We start from the raw sequence: 20,094 nt of genomic DNA, 5'->3' as shown, positions 1-20,094 counted from the left end.
ACTATAATGTTTTTTTAAACAAATTTTACTAACAAAAACAAAATAACAAAATAAACACAAAATATTGGCCTGTAGTTTTAACTAAGCAAAGTTCACAAACGATCATTTTAGGTAAAAATCTTCTCATTTTAATAAGCAAAGTTTACTGGGTTTAATTTTTTTTCTTTGCAGTGTAGTGTTTATACACCACACACATACCCACATCCACTGAACACTTCCGAACTTTGTGAGGAAAGTCTGAAAATATCATCTTATTACAAATAAATACTAATATGCAAGTATAGTCACAAGTTAACATGTCAGTTTAACATGTCAGTTTAACATGTTCAGTGACTATTCATTGTTAGCAACTGTAAGAGCCAAATGTAATGTGTACTTGTAAGTTAATTATTCCGAACATTGTGAGGAAAGTCTGAAAATAGCATCTTATTACAAATGAATACTATTAAATACTTGGTAACACTTTATAATACTGTTCCATAGTTAATAGGTAACTAAGCAGGAACTAAGCAGTAACTAATTAATAGTGCTGCATTAACACCTAAATATTTTCTATTAACTACCAGGGAGTACTGAATAATTACTCAGTAGATAGTACTGAACTAATGATTATAGTAGTTCACTATTAACTCCACAATAATTACTGAGACTTACATATCTCTCAGAGAACTACTTACTAATTATGTCTTCTTTATAATAACTACTTATTAATTACTGCTCAAATCAACATTAACTACTGAAAACCCTTACATGCCACCTGGGGAACTATAGATCTAAATCAGTCTACACAAACAATTATTTGATCAGTGGTGATATTAAAGGCATATTTGAAGTCAGTGACACCATTTGTAGTAGTAGTGACATTAATTACCTTATTATCATCATTATCTTCCAAATATTAGCAACATATAGTAAAATACTACAGTTTGTTGTAATCTGCTTAAACTTTATAACTTAATATTATTACATAGTAGACATTATTTATGTTCTCCAGAAGGCATCTAAGACTATAAGACTGACTTTACTCAATTTTGTTTTAACGGTCACTGCTTTAATTTTAAGCACCAACCTTATAAACGTTCAGCCTTGCAGTCTCACAGACTTTTGGTACTTTTTAGGGTAATTACGGTAATTCCACAGCGCCGGACCCTAGCCTCTATCAGTGTGTTTATCTGCTGCTGCAGGTTATTCTATCAGTGGTGATATTAAAGTCAGTGACACCACTTATCATATATTAACCTTACTTACCTTAGTATCTTCAATATCTGCTCCTGGCTTCTTTTTCAGCCAACCTCACTACTGCTAAAGCTGAATTTTATCACAATAAATTCTGCTCTCTCACAGACTCCCGGAAACTATTTGCTACATTTAAATCACTACTCAACCCTCCGCCTCCTCCTCCGGCTACATGCCTTACGGCTGAAACACTTGCCTCATTCTTTACTGGCAAAGTGGTGGCCATCAGCAACCAGTTTACTGATGCACAGTGTAGCAGTCCTACTACATCCTCTACTGCCCAGTGTCCCTCCACCGAAGGCGTTGCTTTCTCCTCGTTCACTCCTCTCACTGAGAACGAGACACTGGCTCTCCTAACACGTAGCCGTCCTACTACGTGTCCGCTTGACCCAATTCCTTCAAACCTACTGCAAACTATCGCACCTGCAATCATTCCGGCTATCACTCACACGATCAATGCCTCTTTAACTTCTGGTGTATTCCCGACTGCTTTCAAACAAGCACATGTGACACCACTGCTTAAAAAGCCTTCTCTCAACCCCGCCCAGGTTGACAACTACAGACCGGTCTCACTGCTACCCTTTCTCTCTAAAACACTAGAAAGAGCAGTTCTAAATCAGGTCTCTGGCTTCCTCTCCCAGAATGACCTTCTGGACCAGAACCAATCTGGGTTCAAAAAAGGACACTCTACCGAGACGGCTCTGTTGTCTGTGACTGAAGCGTTGAAAACTGCCAGAGCTGCAGGTCAGTCCTCAGTGCTCATTCTGCTGGACCTCTCGGCCGCATTTGACACAGTCAACCATGACTTCCTCCTAACTATACTCTCAAACATGGGGATCGCAGACAATGTGCTGTCATGGTTCAGATCGTACCTCACTGGGCGCTCGTTCAAGGTGTCGTGGCAAGGACAGCTGTCCTCAGCCCGCTCCTTATCCACTGGGGTTCCCCAAGGTTCGGTACTGGGACCCCTTCTCTTCTCCATATACACCACCTCTCTTGGTCAGGTTGTCCGCTCACACGGTTTTTCCTACCATTGCTGATGACACCCAGCTATACCTGTCGTTCTCATCTGAAGATCACTCAATCTCTGCACGGATATCGCAGTGTCTCTCGGACATATCCTCATGGATGAAGGAGCATCACCTTCAATTAAATCTCTCAAAGACTGAACTTCTGGTTATACCAGCAAAACCATCTTTTCAACACAACTTCTCTATAAGTATCGACTCTCTCTCTCTCTCACCGACAAAGGTTGCTAGGAACCTGGGTGTTCTGGTTGATGACCAACTCTCCTTCACGCACCATGTGGCCTCAGTTGCTCGGTCCTGCCGCTTTTCGCTCTATAACATCCGAAAAATTAGACCGTTCTTGACGCAACAGGCCACCCAACCCCTGGTGCAAGCGGTCGTCATCTCACGCCTCGACTACTGCAATGCCCTGCTAACTGGCCTCCCGGCCTGTGTAGTAAAACCATTCAGTAGAGGCCACAGCGAGCTCCTGTGGCACATGCCATTAGATCCATAGGCACCTGCCTTTCAGTAGAGGCCACAGCGAGCTCCCGTGGCACATGCCATTAGATCCATAGGCACCTGCCTTTCATTAGAGGCCACAGCGAGCTCCCGTGGCACATGCCATTAGATCCATAGGCACCTGCCTTTCAGTAGAGGCCACAGCGAGCTCCCGTGGCACATGCCATTAGATCCATAGACACCTGCCTTTCAGTAGAGGCTATAGCGAGTTCCCGTGGCACATGCCATTAGATCCATAGGCACCTGCCTTTCAGTAGAGGCTATAGCGAGCTCCCGTGACACATGCCATTAGATCTTTAGGCACCTGCATTTCAGTGTAAGCCCCCAAACCACTAGGCCCATACAATACCACCCTCTAATAATTCCCAAAGCAATTAAACAAACAACACTACTGCCTAGGGGTAGTAGGTAGTACCAACTGACTCGGTCCCCACTCAGGTTTGGATAAATAATGGTGGATTACCCAAGGTGAAATAAGAGAAAGATGATGAAGTTTCACAATGTGTCTTTATTAGAAAATCTTAAAAAAAACAACAACTCGTTTGCTCACATGAATTGACCCAAATCCACAATTGGCAGTGTTAATAAAGGAATTAATTGCCTGGTAGCTTGAACGTGGGAAAACTAGTAGTATAATACCACAACAGAAAATAAGCAAGAATTTACAAGAGTTTTAAGGGCTCAATTATAACCAAATACTTCAAAAAAAATAATATAAATAAAATAAATAACACAACAAACTCAAAATCAAACAAATTCAAAATTAACTTAAAGAAAACACACTCCACCCCAAAAGAGAACCCTCACGACTTGTACCTCAGCTTAGTTAACACGAGATTATAATAATACCACCTCCCACCAGGCCCCACACTGTCCAACTGGTTCAATTGAATGTGATGCAATTTTAATTTAAAACAGAATTGGCACTCAAATCAATTAACGTTTGATACCTTTAAAACCCAATCTTTAATATATATTACTATTAAAAGTTTCAAGGGGAAGGAAAGAACAATAATTAATTTTCACTGGCCAGGGATACTCCTAAAGAGGAGAAAGCACACCATTAGCACTTTACAGCTCTAAAACTTTTCTTTCATTAAAACTAATTTAAAACATGAACCTACCTATATTCTAAACATTCTATATCTCTGCCTTGGAAGGGCTCCACTTCCCTTGTTACTGCTGTCCACTACTGGATGTTACTGCTTTAAAACAAAAACAGCCAAATAAGCATGCTGTATGATTTAATTTTACCTGCAGCTCACAAAATAATAAACAGAAACATCAGATACCTGTATCTGGACTTCCACAATGCACACTGGCTCACCGGCATACACAGGGCTGCAGTTCACTACAAAATAGGCTCTTATTCCACACTGTAAAACAAGTGCATACTTTTAAAACTAGCCACAAAGGCATACTAGCTTAACTTCTCACAAAACAGGTTAAAACAATTATTAAATACCTGTATCTGGACTCCCACAATGTGTACCGGATTCACTGGTGCACAACGGCTGACTTCTCCAGCCCTACCACACTCCAAACCAACCGAATGAAGTACCAAAAACGCTGCTCTGAAGTTTCAGCCCTCCGTGCTACCTGCACATATCCCTGGCAGTGAGCCAAAAAGATCGCTGGGCAAGAGCCCACGAGCCTTTTAAAAATGGCGGCTGCACGCTTCTAACCAAACGAGAGTTAAACAAAGTCTCACGAGACTTAAACCAAAGCCTGCAAGCCTTAAGACATTTGTAGTGCACTACCTCCCTCTACTGGAGAGCCTCAAGAGTACACTGCCAGCTTCACTCACCATAACCCCATTACAGGTTACATCAGTAAGGCAATTTGTATATGCATCATATTTATAAATATTTAGGTACTTTCAAGCACTTAGCGTAAATCATTTATGTACTAGTATGTGTAATAGTATGGGACGGTTCTTCAAGGTTTTCATGGTCTGATTGATAACAATTAGGTTGTTTGGTTTTATAACACTACGAAATCTTTTTTAAATATTTTTTAGGTTTGGTGTCCAATTACTCCAAAAATATTACTTGATATGCATGACAATAATAGTATGGAATTTCTTCTTCAAGAATTACATTGTCTGATTTGATAACAATTATATTTTTTGGTTTTATAGCACTCCAAAATTCCACATTTTTGGTATCCAATTGCTCCAAAATCATACAGTAGTATCATCACTTCAAACACATATCTGGCATACATGAGAATGAGATCTTTAAGAATTAAGTGCAGTAATATAATAATCATTTGATTTGCTTTGTTAATAGCACTCCAAACATTTCCAAAGCGTTACACTGTTGTACAGACAGGCAGCAGTCTTTCTGGTGTATATTTGTTGATTAGACCTGGTTAAACTATGTTTATTTAGATTCCATTTTCAGTCTCTGCACGAGAAGCGCGAGCCTCCGCTCTTTAGAGTGCGCTGTGCACGCGGCTACTGTAAAACACGCATTAGACGCGCATACCATTTATCGATGTTGATAGCACGACCGAGCTTTTTTTAAGTGCAGATTACGTGACCGTGGTCAGATAGTAAAGTGCTTTAAAGTACTATAATATTTACTGATATGATGCGTATCGCTGTGGCCTCTACTGAAAGGCAGGTGCCTATAGATCTAATGGCATGTGCCACGGGAGCTCACTATAGCCTCTAGTGAAAGGCAGGTGCCTATAGATTGTTGTAGAAAAGAAAATGAAAGGTGGGTTAACCCCCACCTCTCATCCGGGGTACAACTCCCCTACGTGTTTGTTTGATAGAGAGTCGTAGACAGGTGGAGTGAAGTTGAAAGCCAACCAAGTATTTATTACTGAATTCAGGAGAACCAATACATACAAGACAGTTAACAGCCGTCCCAGTAGAAGTTCTGACCCCCCTCTGATCTGACTCCATGTTTATACCCCAAATGACGTGAAACCTGCTGATGAGGCGTTGCTAAAATCATCTCATGTTAGTATGCATATTTTCACGTGTTAGTTTCACAGGTCTGACCGGACCACTAGTGTTTGGCCTTGATTGTGTCCAGCCGGACAGTGTGGTATTGTTTTAAGAATTGACTGGGTCCAGTCAGACAGTGTGATATTGTTCCAGTAATTAGACAGTGCCGCCCTCCCTATGTGCGCGCGTCCTCCCGCTTTGGTAGGTGAAGGACTTTGCACGCACAGAGAGAAAGGCCGCACTGTTCGTCCCGAAGCCTCCTTTGTATCAATTTAGTTCATCCAGAGTGCACTAGCTGATGATTGATGGTCGTTAGTCAGAGACATGCAGTAAACAAAATGCTTCAAGCATGAGCTACACAAGTCTCACAATAGATCTCATATGTTATATGTTAATGTGTTAGTGGCGCGTGATTAGACCGCCATACAATAGACCCTATGTGTTAGTAAACGCCTTATGTATTGTGTGGGTTAATTTGTCATAATAAGGTCTGTGTTAGTCACATGCCTGATCAAACAATGTTTTACTATATATGTAAAGAATATATTGTGATTATTGGTTAATCTTCTATATAAATGCGTGTAAAATACACCGTGAGTAAAAATGATCAAATGTAAGGTGAGTATTGGTTAATGCATATAAAATACAAGGTTTCACACAATGATTATGTAATTATGGATACTAAGATAAGTGATCATAACTGAAAGATATTTATCAATACACACAAAGTATAATAAACAGTTACTCTTCAAGATCTAATGGCATGTGCCACGGGAGCTCGCTATAGCCTCTACTGAAAGGCAGGTGCCTAAGGATCTAATGGCATGTGCCACGGGAGCTCGCTGTGGCCTCTACTGAAAGGCAGGTGCCTATGGATCTAATGGCATGTGTCACGGGAGCTCGCTATAGCCTCTACTGAAAGGCAGGTGCCTAAGAATCTAATGGTATGTGTCACGGGAGCTCGCTATAGCCTCTACTGAAAGGCAGGTGCCTAAGAATCTAATGGCATGTGTCACGGGAGCTCGCTATAGCCTCTACTGAAAGGCAGGTGCCTATGGATCTAATGGCATGTGCCACGAGGGCTCGCTGTAGCCTCTACTGAAAGGCAGGTGCCTATGGATCTAATGGCATGTGCCACGGGAGCTCGCTGTGGCCTCTACTGAAAGGCAGGTGCCTATGAGGGAGACAGTAGTATTGTTACATAATACGTGCACATAAAAAATTGGATCTTTGCCCGCGAACCAAAAAATAAATAAAACATGGACACAAGCCCGACTTTCTCCTGTTTTTAATAAGCATTTAAATTACCTTTACCACAATTGCTCTATTAAATCAAGTTACCACAAACACGTCCAAAATAGCCCATTGTCCATGGAAGTCCAAAACAAACGCATAATCTGCTCGTTAAAAAATAATAAATCCAACTACCAACTAAGCTGTGAACGACACATTCCTGAAAGTCCTCAAATTAATATGCCCAAACGTATGGCTGTGTGCAAAGCCACAGGAGCTGTGGCAAGTGTCTTTGCTAAGCGGCATGTATCCGTTTCTGAATGGCAGATGCCGCTAGCGAGCGCCGCTGGCCAGTAGCGTTCGTGGCCAGTGCCACTCCTCAAAGGCAGGTGCCAGTAGGTGTCACTTCCTGTTGCCACAGTTGAATGGCAGGTGCCAGTGGGTGTCACTTCCTGTTGCCAGTTGCCGTTCGAGGATCGAACCCTTACTGCCTGGAGATGTGCTCAGTAGAAGTGATGGCTCACATACAGCTTTACTGTAGGTTGTGTCCTACATCCTTATTCTGGAGGAAATCATGTTTAAATGAATAAATATTTGTGTTAGATAATGGACTAGGCATCCCTGTGTTCTTCATAGATAATTAATATGGGGTCCCTGTCTTCTTTTTTCGGGAGTTAACAGCAGCACATGGTAACCCATTACTAATGACTGAGGAGTTATTGTGTTCTTCTTTAGGAGTTACTGTAGATCATGTCACAGTATTATAAAGTGAGAAACATGGTAACTAATTACTGAGGAGTTACTATGTTCTTCTTTAGGAGTTACTGCAAATCATATCACAGTATTATAAAGTGAGAAACATGGTAACTAATTACTAATTACTGAAGAGTTACTGCAGACCATGTCACAGTATTATAAAGTGAGAAACATGGTAACTAATTACTAATGACTGAGGAGTTACTGTGTTCTTCTTTAGGAGTTACTGGAAATCATATCACAGTATTATAAAGTGAGAAACATGGTAACTAATTACTAATGACTGAGGAGTTACTGTGTTCTTCTTTAGGAGTTACTGGAAATCATATCACAGTATTATAAAGTGAGAAACATGGTAACTAATTACTAATGACTGAGGAGTTACTGTGTTCTTCTTTAGGAGTTACTGGAAATCATATCACAGTATTATAAAGTGAGAAACATGGTAACTAATGACTGAGGAGTTACTGTGTTCTTCTTTAGGAGTTACTGCAAATCATATCACAGTATTATAAAGTGAGAAACATGGTAACTAATTACTAATTACTGATGAGTTACTGCAGATCATGTCACAGTATTATAAAGTGAGAAACATGGTAACTAATTACTAATTACTGAGGAGTTATATGTTCTTCTTTAGGAGTTACTACAAATCATATCACAGTATTATAAAGTGAGAAACATGGTAACTAATTACTAATTACTGAAGAGTTACTGCAGATCATGTCACAGTATTATAAAGTGAGAAACATGGTAACTAATTACTAATTACTGAGAAGTTACTATGTTCTTCTTTAGGAGTTACTACAAATCATATCACAGTATTATAAAGTGAGAAACATGGTAACTAATCACTAATTACTGATGAGTTACTGTGTTCTTCTTTAGGAGTTACGGCAGATCATGTCACAGTATTATAAAGGGAAATATACATTAATAATAATAATAATAATAATAATAATAATAACACACATTTAACCTAGCTTACTAACACACACACATTTAACCTAGTTAACTAACACACACACATTTAAACTAGCTAACACAATTAACCTACCTAACACACACACATTTCCCCTAGCTAACTTAGCTTGCTAACTAACACACATATAACCTAGCTAACTAACCCACACATAAAAGTTAACTAAGCTAAGAAACGAACACACATTTAACCTAGCTAACTAACTGTTGTAGAAAAGAAAATGAAAGGTGGGTCAACACCCACCTCTGGTCCGGGGTACAACTCCCCTGCGTGTTCGTTTGATAGAGAGAGTCAGACAGGTGGAGTGAAGTTGAAAGCAAACCAAGTATTTATTACAAAGTACTGGATCCAGGAGAACATACAAAACCAATTGTTAGCTGTCTCAGTATAAGTTCTGACCCCCCTCTGATCTGACTCCATGTTTATACCCCAAATGACGTGAAACCTGCTGATGAGGCGTTGCTAAAATCATCTCATGTTAGCATGCGTAATTTCACGTGTTAGTACTCAAGTTTCACAGGTCTGACCGGACCACTAGTGTTTGGCTGTATCCAGCCGGACAGTGTGGTATTGTTTCAAGAACTGTAATCAGACAGTGACGCCCGGTTCGTTCCGAAGTCTCCTTTGTATCAATTCAGTTCGTACAGAGTGCACTAGCTGATGATTGATGGCCGTTAGTCAGAAACATGCAGTGAACGAAATGCTTCAAGCATAAGCTACACACGTCACACAATGGATTCCATATATTATATGTTAATGTGTTAGTAGCGCGTGGTTAGTCCGCCATATAATAGGTCCTATGTGTTAGTAAACGCCTTATGTATCATGTGGGTTAATTTGTCATAATAAGGTCTGTGTTAGTCACATGCCTGATCAAACAATGTTTTACTATATATGTAAAGAATATATTGTGATTATTGGTTAATCTTCTATATAAATGGGTGTAAAATACACTGTGAGTAATAAAAATGATCAAATACAATGTGAGTATTGGTTAATGCCTATAGTAGAATACAAGGTTTCACACAATGATTATGTAAATATAGATACTAAGATAAGTAATCATAACTGAAAGATATTTGTCAATACACCCAAGGTAAAATAAACAGTTACTCTTCATAACCCACACATAAACTATTTAAGTAAAATTAGCTAGCAAACGAACACACATAACCTAGCTAACTAACACACATTTAAACTAGCTAACTAACACACACATAACCTAGCTAACTTAGCCAGTTAACTAACATACACATTAGCCAGTTAACTAACACACACATAACCTAGCTAACTTAGCCAGTTAACTAACACACACATAACCTAGCTAACTTAGCCAGTTAACTAACACACACATAACCTAGCTAACTTAGCCAGTTAACTAACACACACATAACCTAGCTAACTTAGCCAGTTAACTAACACACACATAACCTAGCTAAACTTAGCTAGCTAACACACATCCTAAAGCTGTTTAACAACCCACAAAGAGTCCTCATCTGATCCGGGGGTAAAATAAGCTGGAAAAGATCTCAATATCTTGATTACTAGTTTATTTTCAATCAAATACAGAAATATGAAAGCAGCAGAGTCTCTCTTAATCTTCGTCCTCCAGCAGCAGCAGCAGCAGCGCACAGCAAAGAATTTACACGAAGGACCAGGAGAGCTGCGTCCGCTGTGAAATTACCGTAATTACCCTAATAATGCGCAGTAAAACTCTGTCAGACTGCAAAGGCTGAAGATGCACTTTTATAAGGCTGATACCTAATATTAAAGCAATGATTGTTACATTATTACTCTCTTAGAGTCTTAGATGCCTTCTGGAGAACTTTCATTAATGTCTTCTATGCAATAATATTACGTTGTAATGTTGTTTTTTCTTCCAAAAATGATGGTTAAGCAGAGTAATAACTGTAGTATTTTACTATATGTTGCTAATATTTGGAAGGAACTGAGGATAATAAGGTAATTAAGGTTACCACTAGTACAAATGGTGTCACTAAATTCAAAAATGCTTTCAATTAATATGCATTTAACTCAAATATGCCTGATTTAGATCTATAGTTCCCCAGGTGGCATGTAAGGGTTTTCAGTAGTTAATGTTGATTTGAGCAGTAATTAATGAATAGTTATTATAAAGGAGACATAATTAGTAAGTAGTTCTCTGGTAGATATGTAAGTCTCAGTAATTATTGTGGAGTTAATAGTGAACTACTATAATCATTAGTTCAGCACTATCTACTGAGTAAATTATTCAGTAGTCCCTGGTAGTTAATAGAAAATATTTAGGTGTTAATGCAGCACTATTAATTAGTTACTGCTTAGTTCCTGCTTAGTTACCTATTAACTATGGAACAGTATTATAAAGTGTTACCAAATACTTTAACAATTTAGGGTAATATTGTTAACACAGAATGCATGCAAGTATAGTCACAAGTTAACAGGTCAGTTTAACATGTTAGTTGAACATGTTTAGTGACTATTCATTGTTAGCAACTGTAAGAGCCACATGTAAGTTAAATTGAATGTGTACGTGTAAGTTAATTATTACTTTTTTTTAAATGTTCTTGTTTTTTTACTCATTTAAATCATGTTGCTTTAATTATATGCAGACCTGGCAGCTTTGATTTGCTATTGTTAGTTTATGGGACTTTTGCGAACGAGCATGCCAAAAAGCAGAAAAAGAGATTGAAGGAAGGACGTGGTTTGCCTTAATTAAAAACAGTAAGCTTTTGACTATCATCCTTTTGTAAACAAGATATCTGGTTACTCATTGGAATGCCAAATGCGTGGTTTTAAGGATTTCTTTTTGGCTGGAGTGGAAGACTTCTAATAAAAGATTTAACACGACAGGTCTGCAGTCCCTGTGCATTTTTTTGTCAGATTTTTATGTACAGTAATGGAATAAAATAAGCAAAGCCCCTGCCAAGTACCCGGCCACTACAATCTTAATACTTCCCAGTATTTATAAATCTTAATTCGAATGTCATCCTTGTGCATCCAGCGGCTTCACATACAGCTCTTCAGACGTTTTTAAGTTATCTTACAGTGGACTTTAACATTCAACAACTGTTCCGCTTGTTTTCACTCCTTCACACATATCTGCTACAATACAGCTGTTGGTTGGTGTGTTTAGATTGTACATCCGGCAAAGCTACTGTATTATGCAGAAACTGCTAGAATGTAGCGTATACGCGGTTCTGGCACGCGTTTTTCGCGCGCGTGTTGCGTGATTCTTGCGGCTGGTGTAAAAGACTGCATTGGTTAATGTAGGAGCGTCAGCGTCACGCAGCACGTTTTTCTGCGCGTCTGTGCTTTTGGCCCTCTTGTGAAATGTGTGATATATAGTGCGTGGATTATGTGTATTACGTGTAAATTACGTGTGAAAATACTCCCATAATAACGTTATTCATCATTCTGGGCTTGATTTAAAGATTTCATCGAGCAACAATTTCCCTGCTGGCACACAACCGACCTTCAACGTTGAAATGTGGTTGAAATATGACTAATGTAATGTCTGTTGTTTTTTTCAACGTTAAAACAACGTTGAATCAATGTTAAATGTTCAATGGTTGTGCTAACGTTGAAATTTTAACGTTGAATCAACGTTTAATGTTCAATGGTTGTGCTAAGGTTGACATTATTGAATCAACGTTTAATGTTCAATGGTTGTGCTAAGGTTGAAATTTTAACGTTGAACCAACATAATGTCCTCAACCTTCTGTCTTTTGAAGCAGCCTTTTACATTTCATCACCATATAATTTCTAAAAACGGTTGGATGGAGAAATAAAATAGTGATTTAATTCTGTTTGCAGTAACTGCGTTTTAATCTAAACATATGTTCATGTTCTAATAGTTTTACTGTTTTAGTTTTAGTGTTTTTGAGATCAGACGTTGAATTAGATTGGTAGTGGTGGGTAACTTTCGTTATACTCAGCTTTAAGAGCAAGTGTCAGCGACGTCCCAACGCCGTTTGCAGTAGACAAGGCAACAAACAAATGAAAATCATAGAAAAAGACATTATAGCGGCAGTGCGTATTATTTTTGTTTCGAAAATGAAAGCAGAAGCATTTCTTAATGGAGAAGGGATAAAATATTATGTTTAATGGTACCAATGTGCTGCAACGAGTTGGCTTTCATCTTGTTTGTTGCCATGGCAACGGCGAACGGCATTGTCAACGGCGAACTCTTACCTAGCGTCACTGTGCTCTAACTGCTAGCCGTAGCAACGCCGTGCATTATGACGTCATCGGCGGTAAAATTTATATAAAGGGCTGGAACAAAAGTGTAGACTTTAATCTCTTTTACTCAAATCTAGCGGGTAAATGTTCTTTATAAAAGAATTTGCTGCTGGACTAAGGGCCGTTTCCTGCTGCCAACTGCTGGGCGTGGCCGGATTTGCGGCTGCAGCTACTGGATCTTATTATTACTTTAGTTACTATGACAGATTCAGCGATGAGAAGGAGAAGAGCCAGCCTGATATAAAACCATCAGAGCCTGAGATAGTTGAAGAGCCTGAGAAGGTCCGAGAGAGCAGCCCTGAGTAAAGCCGGACCTAAGAGAAAATAAAAACGGAGAAGAGGAACAGAAGAAAAGGGGCATAAGATCAACTATATACAATATATACAATATATATACACACACATACACACACACACATACATACGTATATATAAATAATATATATATTATTATATATTTTTTTAATAAGCAAAGTTTACTGGGCTCATTTTTTTTTTTTTGCAGTGTAGTGTCTGATACCACATCCACTGAACATCCATCGGTATCAGGAGTTTCTGAAGTCCATTCTGAATATATACTGATAAACCTGGACTATAAAACAGAGCTCAGTTAACTCGCCGTGATCGTATAGTGGTTAGTACTCTGCGTTGTGGGCGCAACAGCCCCGGTTCGAATCCGGGTCACGGCAAAACTGAGAGCTGGCTTTGTGATCTGGAGTGGAGAGTAAGATGAATGAGCTTCTGGTCTGTTGTTGATTATGGAAAAGGCTGACTTCAGAAACTTCCATCGTTGCTATACCGACATTGATTCACTTTTCAAAAAACAACGTTGATTCAAACATAACATATACGTTAATCAACGTTGATTTAACGTTTATTCAACATTAAAATGCCAGCTGGGTTTGGTCTGTTTATGAAAAAGTTAAAGAATTGTACGTTTTTTTTACTTTTAAAGACATTTATTAGAATAAAACAATTAATACATTTTTATATTATATTCATTCTATGATTTAAAAGGTTATAAAATATATTATGATGATTATTTGTTTACAAGCTGATGTGCACTTCCAATGTCAAAATGAGCGTATTTAGTTAAAATTTTTGACTATCATCCTTTTGTAAACAAAGTTGTCTGGTTACTCATTGGAATGCCAAATGCATGGTTTTAAGGATTACTTTGGCTGGAGTGGAAGACTTCCTATAAAATATTTAACACGACAGTTCATATATTCATTCTATAATTTAAAAGGTTATATAAAATATATTATGATTATTATTATGTTTAAAAACTGATGTGCACTTCCAATGTTAAAATTAGCTTATTTAGTTAAAATTAGTTTAAGGGTAGCTTATAGCACTTTTCACATAGTAGCACTTAATCACTAAACAAAGATAAAAAAAGAAAGCATTTATTGCTGGGTGTGCAGCCTTTGCTTGTTTTAAGCACCGTCCGCGAAAGCGCATTGACGAGGCGCAGAAAAGCGCATGAGATGCCTAAAAGCGGACAAAAATGCTTAAAAAAATACACAAGACGCGCTGATTAAAAGACCTGGACCCTATCGCCCTAAGATATTCATAATAATGTACGTGTTGTTGTTTTTTAAAAATCAGATCTTCATGTATGTATAAAGTACACTTATAATATCCTAAAACAGAAAAATTGTCCTAAAACAGCTAATATGTTTTTATATCGCTAGCAAAGTTCTCCAAATGTACTTCTGTTACATGCTGTCCAAGGATTGGGTGGTACCGATGTACCATTACATCAGGTGCAGACTAGCTAACACATCCACGACTTCCCACAGAAATAAATGTGTACGAAAAATGTATCAATGTATTTTTGTAATGTATAAAAATGGCTTATGTGTATCTGTTGAATAGATTTCATTGGTCAATGAATGTTTTTTTTATATTATTATTATATGTAGTGTAAAGGTGATGTATCTTATTTTACTGTTGTAATGTGCTGTTTAGCATTCTTTTCCAGTTTAGAAATATAGGGGCACTTGTTTCTTTATATATAAAATACATTTTAAACATATTGTTTCAAACATTTTGCTTAGTTAGTACATTTAGAAACAAACATTATTGGCTGCTTCTCGCTTTTTTGTCCACCAGGTGTCCCCAATATTCAGCGATGATATTTTTAAAATTTTAAATGATTTTAAATGTATTAATCTAACAAATAAATTAAATGAATGTTCTGATGAAAAAAAGTATAGTCATCAATAAACATATATTTTATAGTTCTAAACCAACTGTGTTGTTCATTTTTACCTTGCTTTACTTGAACTTTTTATATTACAAAATTAAACCAAAGAATACTTATTTTCCCACCAATTAACAATTAATATAAAAATACATGTGATATGAAGACAAACCACTTCTAAACAATAAGTAACATTTTTATTGTTTTTATTTCAACTCAAGTCGGAGAGCTGACGAAGCTGACCAAACATATGCCTGCTCAAAAGATCATTTAACGTTTTTAAATGCTTAAAAAATCGCTCAGTTAAATAAGCACGGTTAATACTGTAGCAGTTACAGAATGCGTGTGGTAGAAATAAAGCAACTTAGAGCCACAGAATAGTTTCTACATTGCAAAACAAACTGAAAATGCAATGCAATCCCAGGCAATGGTGTGACTAGGGATACGTTCCAATAGTTACCATACAACCCTATTTAGGGCGCCTAGTTCAAGCACAAGGGCTGGACGACTCGCGTTCTAGTTAGTGCAGTTGTAGCTAGGAGTATTGGAACACCCCCCCGGCGTATGAGGGCGGAAGAAGCGTACAGAGGTAAACAGTCCTTTTTCTGCTCGTCAGATTATATATTTTCCTTTTTTAGGTTATGTAATACATTTGACATTCTACTTATATATCGCTTTCTAGTAGCCTAGTTAGTTTGGAACTATATCTGCGTACACAGCGGTTTGTTTATTATGTATACTGAGGTAAACCTGGTTTTGTGTTAGCATGTTGCTAATTCACAGTTCCATTAAACCAGGGAGCCTAGCTAACCTAGCCTAGCCTAGTTACGCTAGCTAACCTAACATTATGAACGGTGTGAGATGTGTGTGGGTCAGTGTTGGGTAACTGGTGCTTGTAGAATCACAGTGGAACTTTTTAGTTCGTGTGTTTGTCAGCATAAGAACGTCGAGATTAAAACTGCTGTTGGTCTAGCAGCAGTGGTTAAGGTGGAATGAAGAGTTGCACCTTAACCCTCTATTGCATAATGTTGCCTTCAAGCAACAAATCATCTCTTGCTTACGTATGTTTGTATTAATTTATTATATAATGTTGAAAGGCATACCTACGTGCAATACCATTAAGTATATAAGTGGTTCGCAAATAAAAATATGTACAAAATGTACTAGAATACGTAAAACAGAACATATATATACTTAAGCCCTACCCGTACGGGATCAGTTTCTCAGGGGAACGACTGTGAAAATATTTCACACTTCTACACAGTGATAAAACTCTTGCATCCGGACTGCAATCGAAAAAACAGGAGGATCAGTAAGTGTATTGGCTTTCTCAGTCAGGTGACATCACGTTCAGTAGCTCCTCCATTTCCACTTGCTGTTGTGTTTACGTGGATCTCTGTGGAAATGCGTGCCGACAGTGTAATTACAGGGCATAGCAGTGGACAAATAGCTATTTTATCAAAAGCTCGTAGATGAAACTCAGAGATGTGCATCCGGACGAGACTAAAATTACTGTAGGATCATGGAGTTCAGCAAAAAACAGAAGGTAATTCAACGTGTAATTTTCTCAGAGGACGTCTTAGAAAAACACATGCATGGTCGTTCTGGACGGGAATAAAATCACAGAGGACCCCCCATAAAAGAGAAAATTACCCCAGGATAGGATACCGTCCGGTTAGGGCTTTACATTCTTGTTGCAATAAAACATTTTCGTTCATTTGTTGTCTTTGGGCATCATTATGCAGGTCACTTTTGTTGGGGCCATTCAAATAATCAGCTTGCTATCACAATTAAAGAAATATCTCCCAAAGATCCAAAATATCTTCCAAAGTATATATTATATAGTGTGATATTATTTTCTCCCCAAAAATATAATTCATGCCATAGAGGGTTAAAATGGAATGGGAAAGTACAGATCAATCTGAATTTTAGAAAATGTAGCTACTTGAGTACTTCAATATAAAACATTAAAAGAAGACTGAATGAGAATGATTTGATTGTTCAGTCAATTTTAAAGACGAAATATTATTTTTAACCCTCTGTCCTGCAGATGACGGTCCATAATCTCTACATATTTGACCGTAATGGAACCTGTCTACACTACAGTGAATGGAACCGCAAGAAGCAGGCTGGGATCTCCAAAGAGGAGGTAATTTAAAAAGTGGGGCTTTGGTGTGAAACTAGGGTTCATAATGTAGACAAACGTAGCTACTAACTCAGATTTCTTCACAGTGCTGGTGAATAAGAATATAAGTTGGCACATCTACAATAGACAAAAACATAGTTTTTATTTACCATCCAGAGAACCTACACAAGTCTACAAATGACTTTATATGACAGATTTTCCCAATTCTGACTCTGGAGACCTCCTGCTGTGCACATTTTAGTTTCCCTGCTTTAACACAGCTCTGCATCTATGAAAGGGTGATAATGAGCTGATTTGTTGGTGTATTTAGACATGAGAAAACAATACATGTGCAGACCAGGGACTGTTTATTGCCACACAACTCCCTTCGTTAGTGTCTCCACCATTTTAATGATGTGATTTTAAAAATGTTTTTTTACATTTTCGATGCTATATCTTCTAATATCTGACACTTGGCAGTTTATTTATAACTACTTAATGTAAACTGTTTCCATTTCCCACCACTGTAAACAGTTCTGAATAAGATTCTCTAGAAATTTTCATAACCAAACCCACTTTACATTTATTTAATTATATATATATGCCATTGTGTATATATCTAATAAAAATATGAGTTCTCTTTAAAATTTGTAACAAAGGGGCTTAAAGGTGTCCGTCTGCTAAAATCCACTTTTTCTAGTTTTTTGTGAAAAACAACTGCATGGCAGTTTGTTCCTGTGTTATTTTACACATCAGTATTTTATGCTTTGCCCAGTAATTCAGAGCTAAGGCAAATGGTTAGAATTTGCCTATGATCACCACCAGCGAAGTACAATTGAGATAGGTAGTCCTATATTTTTAGAACAGTTCTGTTTACACTAGTTAAATATGAAAATCCACCTGCTGCTGCTCAGCCAACCCCGGGGTGGATTTTTACTTTTTTGACCTAGACCTGGAACCCTCCCTCCCTTAAACAGGCCGAATCTTAAAAAAAAAAAAAAAAACGGCTCACGTGGCATTCATTCATTTTAGAGACCACAACTAAATATTTAAAAAATAAATTTAAAAACAATGAAATAAGACTTTTACAAACAATATTTTAAATATATTTACATTCATTTTTTTACAGACCACCATTACAAAACAATGTGTGGGTTGCCTCTGTAAATCTTTTGTTATCTCTCTGTGTGTATGTGTTTGTGTAGGAGTTTAAGCTAATGTATGGGATGCTGTTCTCAATTCGTTCCTTTGTCAGCAAGATATCTCCACTTGACATGTATCCTTTATCAGTGTTTGTTTGTTTGTTTGCTTGTTTGCTTGTTGGCTTGCTTGGCTTTGTCCTTGACTTGTGGTGTTAGGAAGGACGGTTTTATCGCTTTTCAGACGAGTAGGTATAAACTTCATTATTACCAGACCCCCACAGGTATTAAACTGGTGATGAACACAGACCTTGGGGTCCAAAACTGCAGAGACATTCTCCACCAGCTCTACAGTACGGTCAGTGTTTGCATTTTAGCTCCACAATGTGTACAAAGCTACACCATAGTGAACACATTATTACTTTTGTTATTTACATATATTTTATATGTGAGATTTTTAATTACTACATGATGTTGTTTTGTGTGTGTGTGCGCAGGTGTATGTGGAGTGTATAGTGAAGAACCCGCTATGTGCGCTGGGAGAGACACTGCAGAGTGAACTCTTCTCCAGCAGGCTGGACTCCTTCATCAGGGCCCTACCGTTCTTCAGCGTCCGTGCAGCCTGAGGATTTTGTGTGCGTGTGTGTGCGTGTGCGTGTTCATGTGCTTGTGTGTGTAAGAATGTATTTATTGTTGTCCTGCGCAGTCTTATTCCTCTGGCATTTCTCATAGGGTGCCTGATTCACTAGCCTAATTTTGATATCATTTAAATAATTTGTATATTAATGAATAATTCCACACTGAGGAGTTTAGGCTGTTTATCTGAGCACTGTCTGGAGAGAGGGGCTGCTAAAAACACACTTCTAACTAGTGTTGTTTGACATGGACCGAACATGATTATACTGTTTATGTTTCTATTTCAACATTAAAAACATCTGACACAACATCTGAAGCTTTATTAATCTTTATTATTACTTTGGTTAATGTGTATTTAATGTAATGTTATATTTTTTACTATACAATAAATACACATTTATTTTTTACTCTCAAATCAAGGGTATTATAAGTATATTAAATATACAGTTTATGGCATATTCCGCTGAATGGTTGCCATATCTGTCCCCAGGAAATTACATGTATAAATGTGCACACAAAACAACTTTAAAATACATTTTATTATTAAGCATAGTGTCTTATACATTGACCTTATTGCAAAAGAAAAATATGTAATTAAAAACATTAATTAAAACTACTTAGAACACTTGTAGAGCATTTTTTTTTTTACCTGTCCCCACTCTCTAAGTGTTGTTAAGAATTAACAAAATTTTGGGATATGAACCACGCCTCAATTTCCCGAGCTCCTCCCCCTGGTCCTATATATACCTTCCAGCTGCTCACCTACGTGACTTTTGAACTCGCACCCGCCTCCACCCTATCACCACCCTCATCTTTATCACTCATCTTCATTACTCACCTAGCTGCAGGGGGGACCTGGCTTGAGAACCGTCTCAAGCTGGTCTGAACTGTACCCCAAGCAACATCATCACAGTTCCCCTCCCTGCATCGTGTAGGTGGGGTTCATTATAGCAAACTATAAACTTTACCATGATATATAATTATTAAAATCCTTCATAGATGTAATTTTTTGCATTGTTGTGCGAGTACAAATCCCATCTATGCTTTAATA

At 37.8% G+C, this 20,094-nt stretch overlaps 1 protein-coding gene and 1 long non-coding RNA gene across 2 annotated transcripts; one reads left to right on the top strand and one right to left on the bottom strand.

Moving 5' to 3' along the window:
* Positions 1-3,253: 3,253 nt before the first annotated feature.
* On the bottom strand, positions 3,254-4,591 carry LOC111191741 (uncharacterized). The gene is made up of 2 exons (XR_002649630.2): positions 4,231-4,591; positions 3,254-4,141 (listed from the first exon to the last, which is right to left on the bottom strand). It is a non-coding gene; the product is annotated as an uncharacterized LOC111191741 (long non-coding RNA).
* An 11,014-nt stretch (positions 4,592-15,605) lies between these two features.
* Positions 15,606-19,353, top strand: trappc1 (trafficking protein particle complex subunit 1). The gene is made up of 5 exons (XM_007240725.4): positions 15,606-15,732; positions 17,194-17,292; positions 18,474-18,544; positions 18,627-18,765; positions 18,905-19,353. The coding sequence occupies exons 2-5, from the start codon at positions 17,194-17,196 to the stop codon at positions 19,031-19,033; spliced, it is 438 nt and encodes a 145-aa protein (XP_007240787.2). The 5' UTR covers positions 15,606-15,732; the 3' UTR covers positions 19,034-19,353.
* The last annotated feature ends 741 nt before the right edge of the window (positions 19,354-20,094 follow it).

This window comes from Astyanax mexicanus, chromosome 13 (assembly GCF_023375975.1).
Source record: "Astyanax mexicanus isolate ESR-SI-001 chromosome 13, AstMex3_surface, whole genome shotgun sequence".
NCBI classification, from domain to species: domain Eukaryota; kingdom Metazoa; phylum Chordata; class Actinopteri; order Characiformes; family Acestrorhamphidae; genus Astyanax; species Astyanax mexicanus.
Note: the sequence above shows the minus strand (reverse complement) of the source record. Positions and strands in the feature narration are given on the sequence as shown.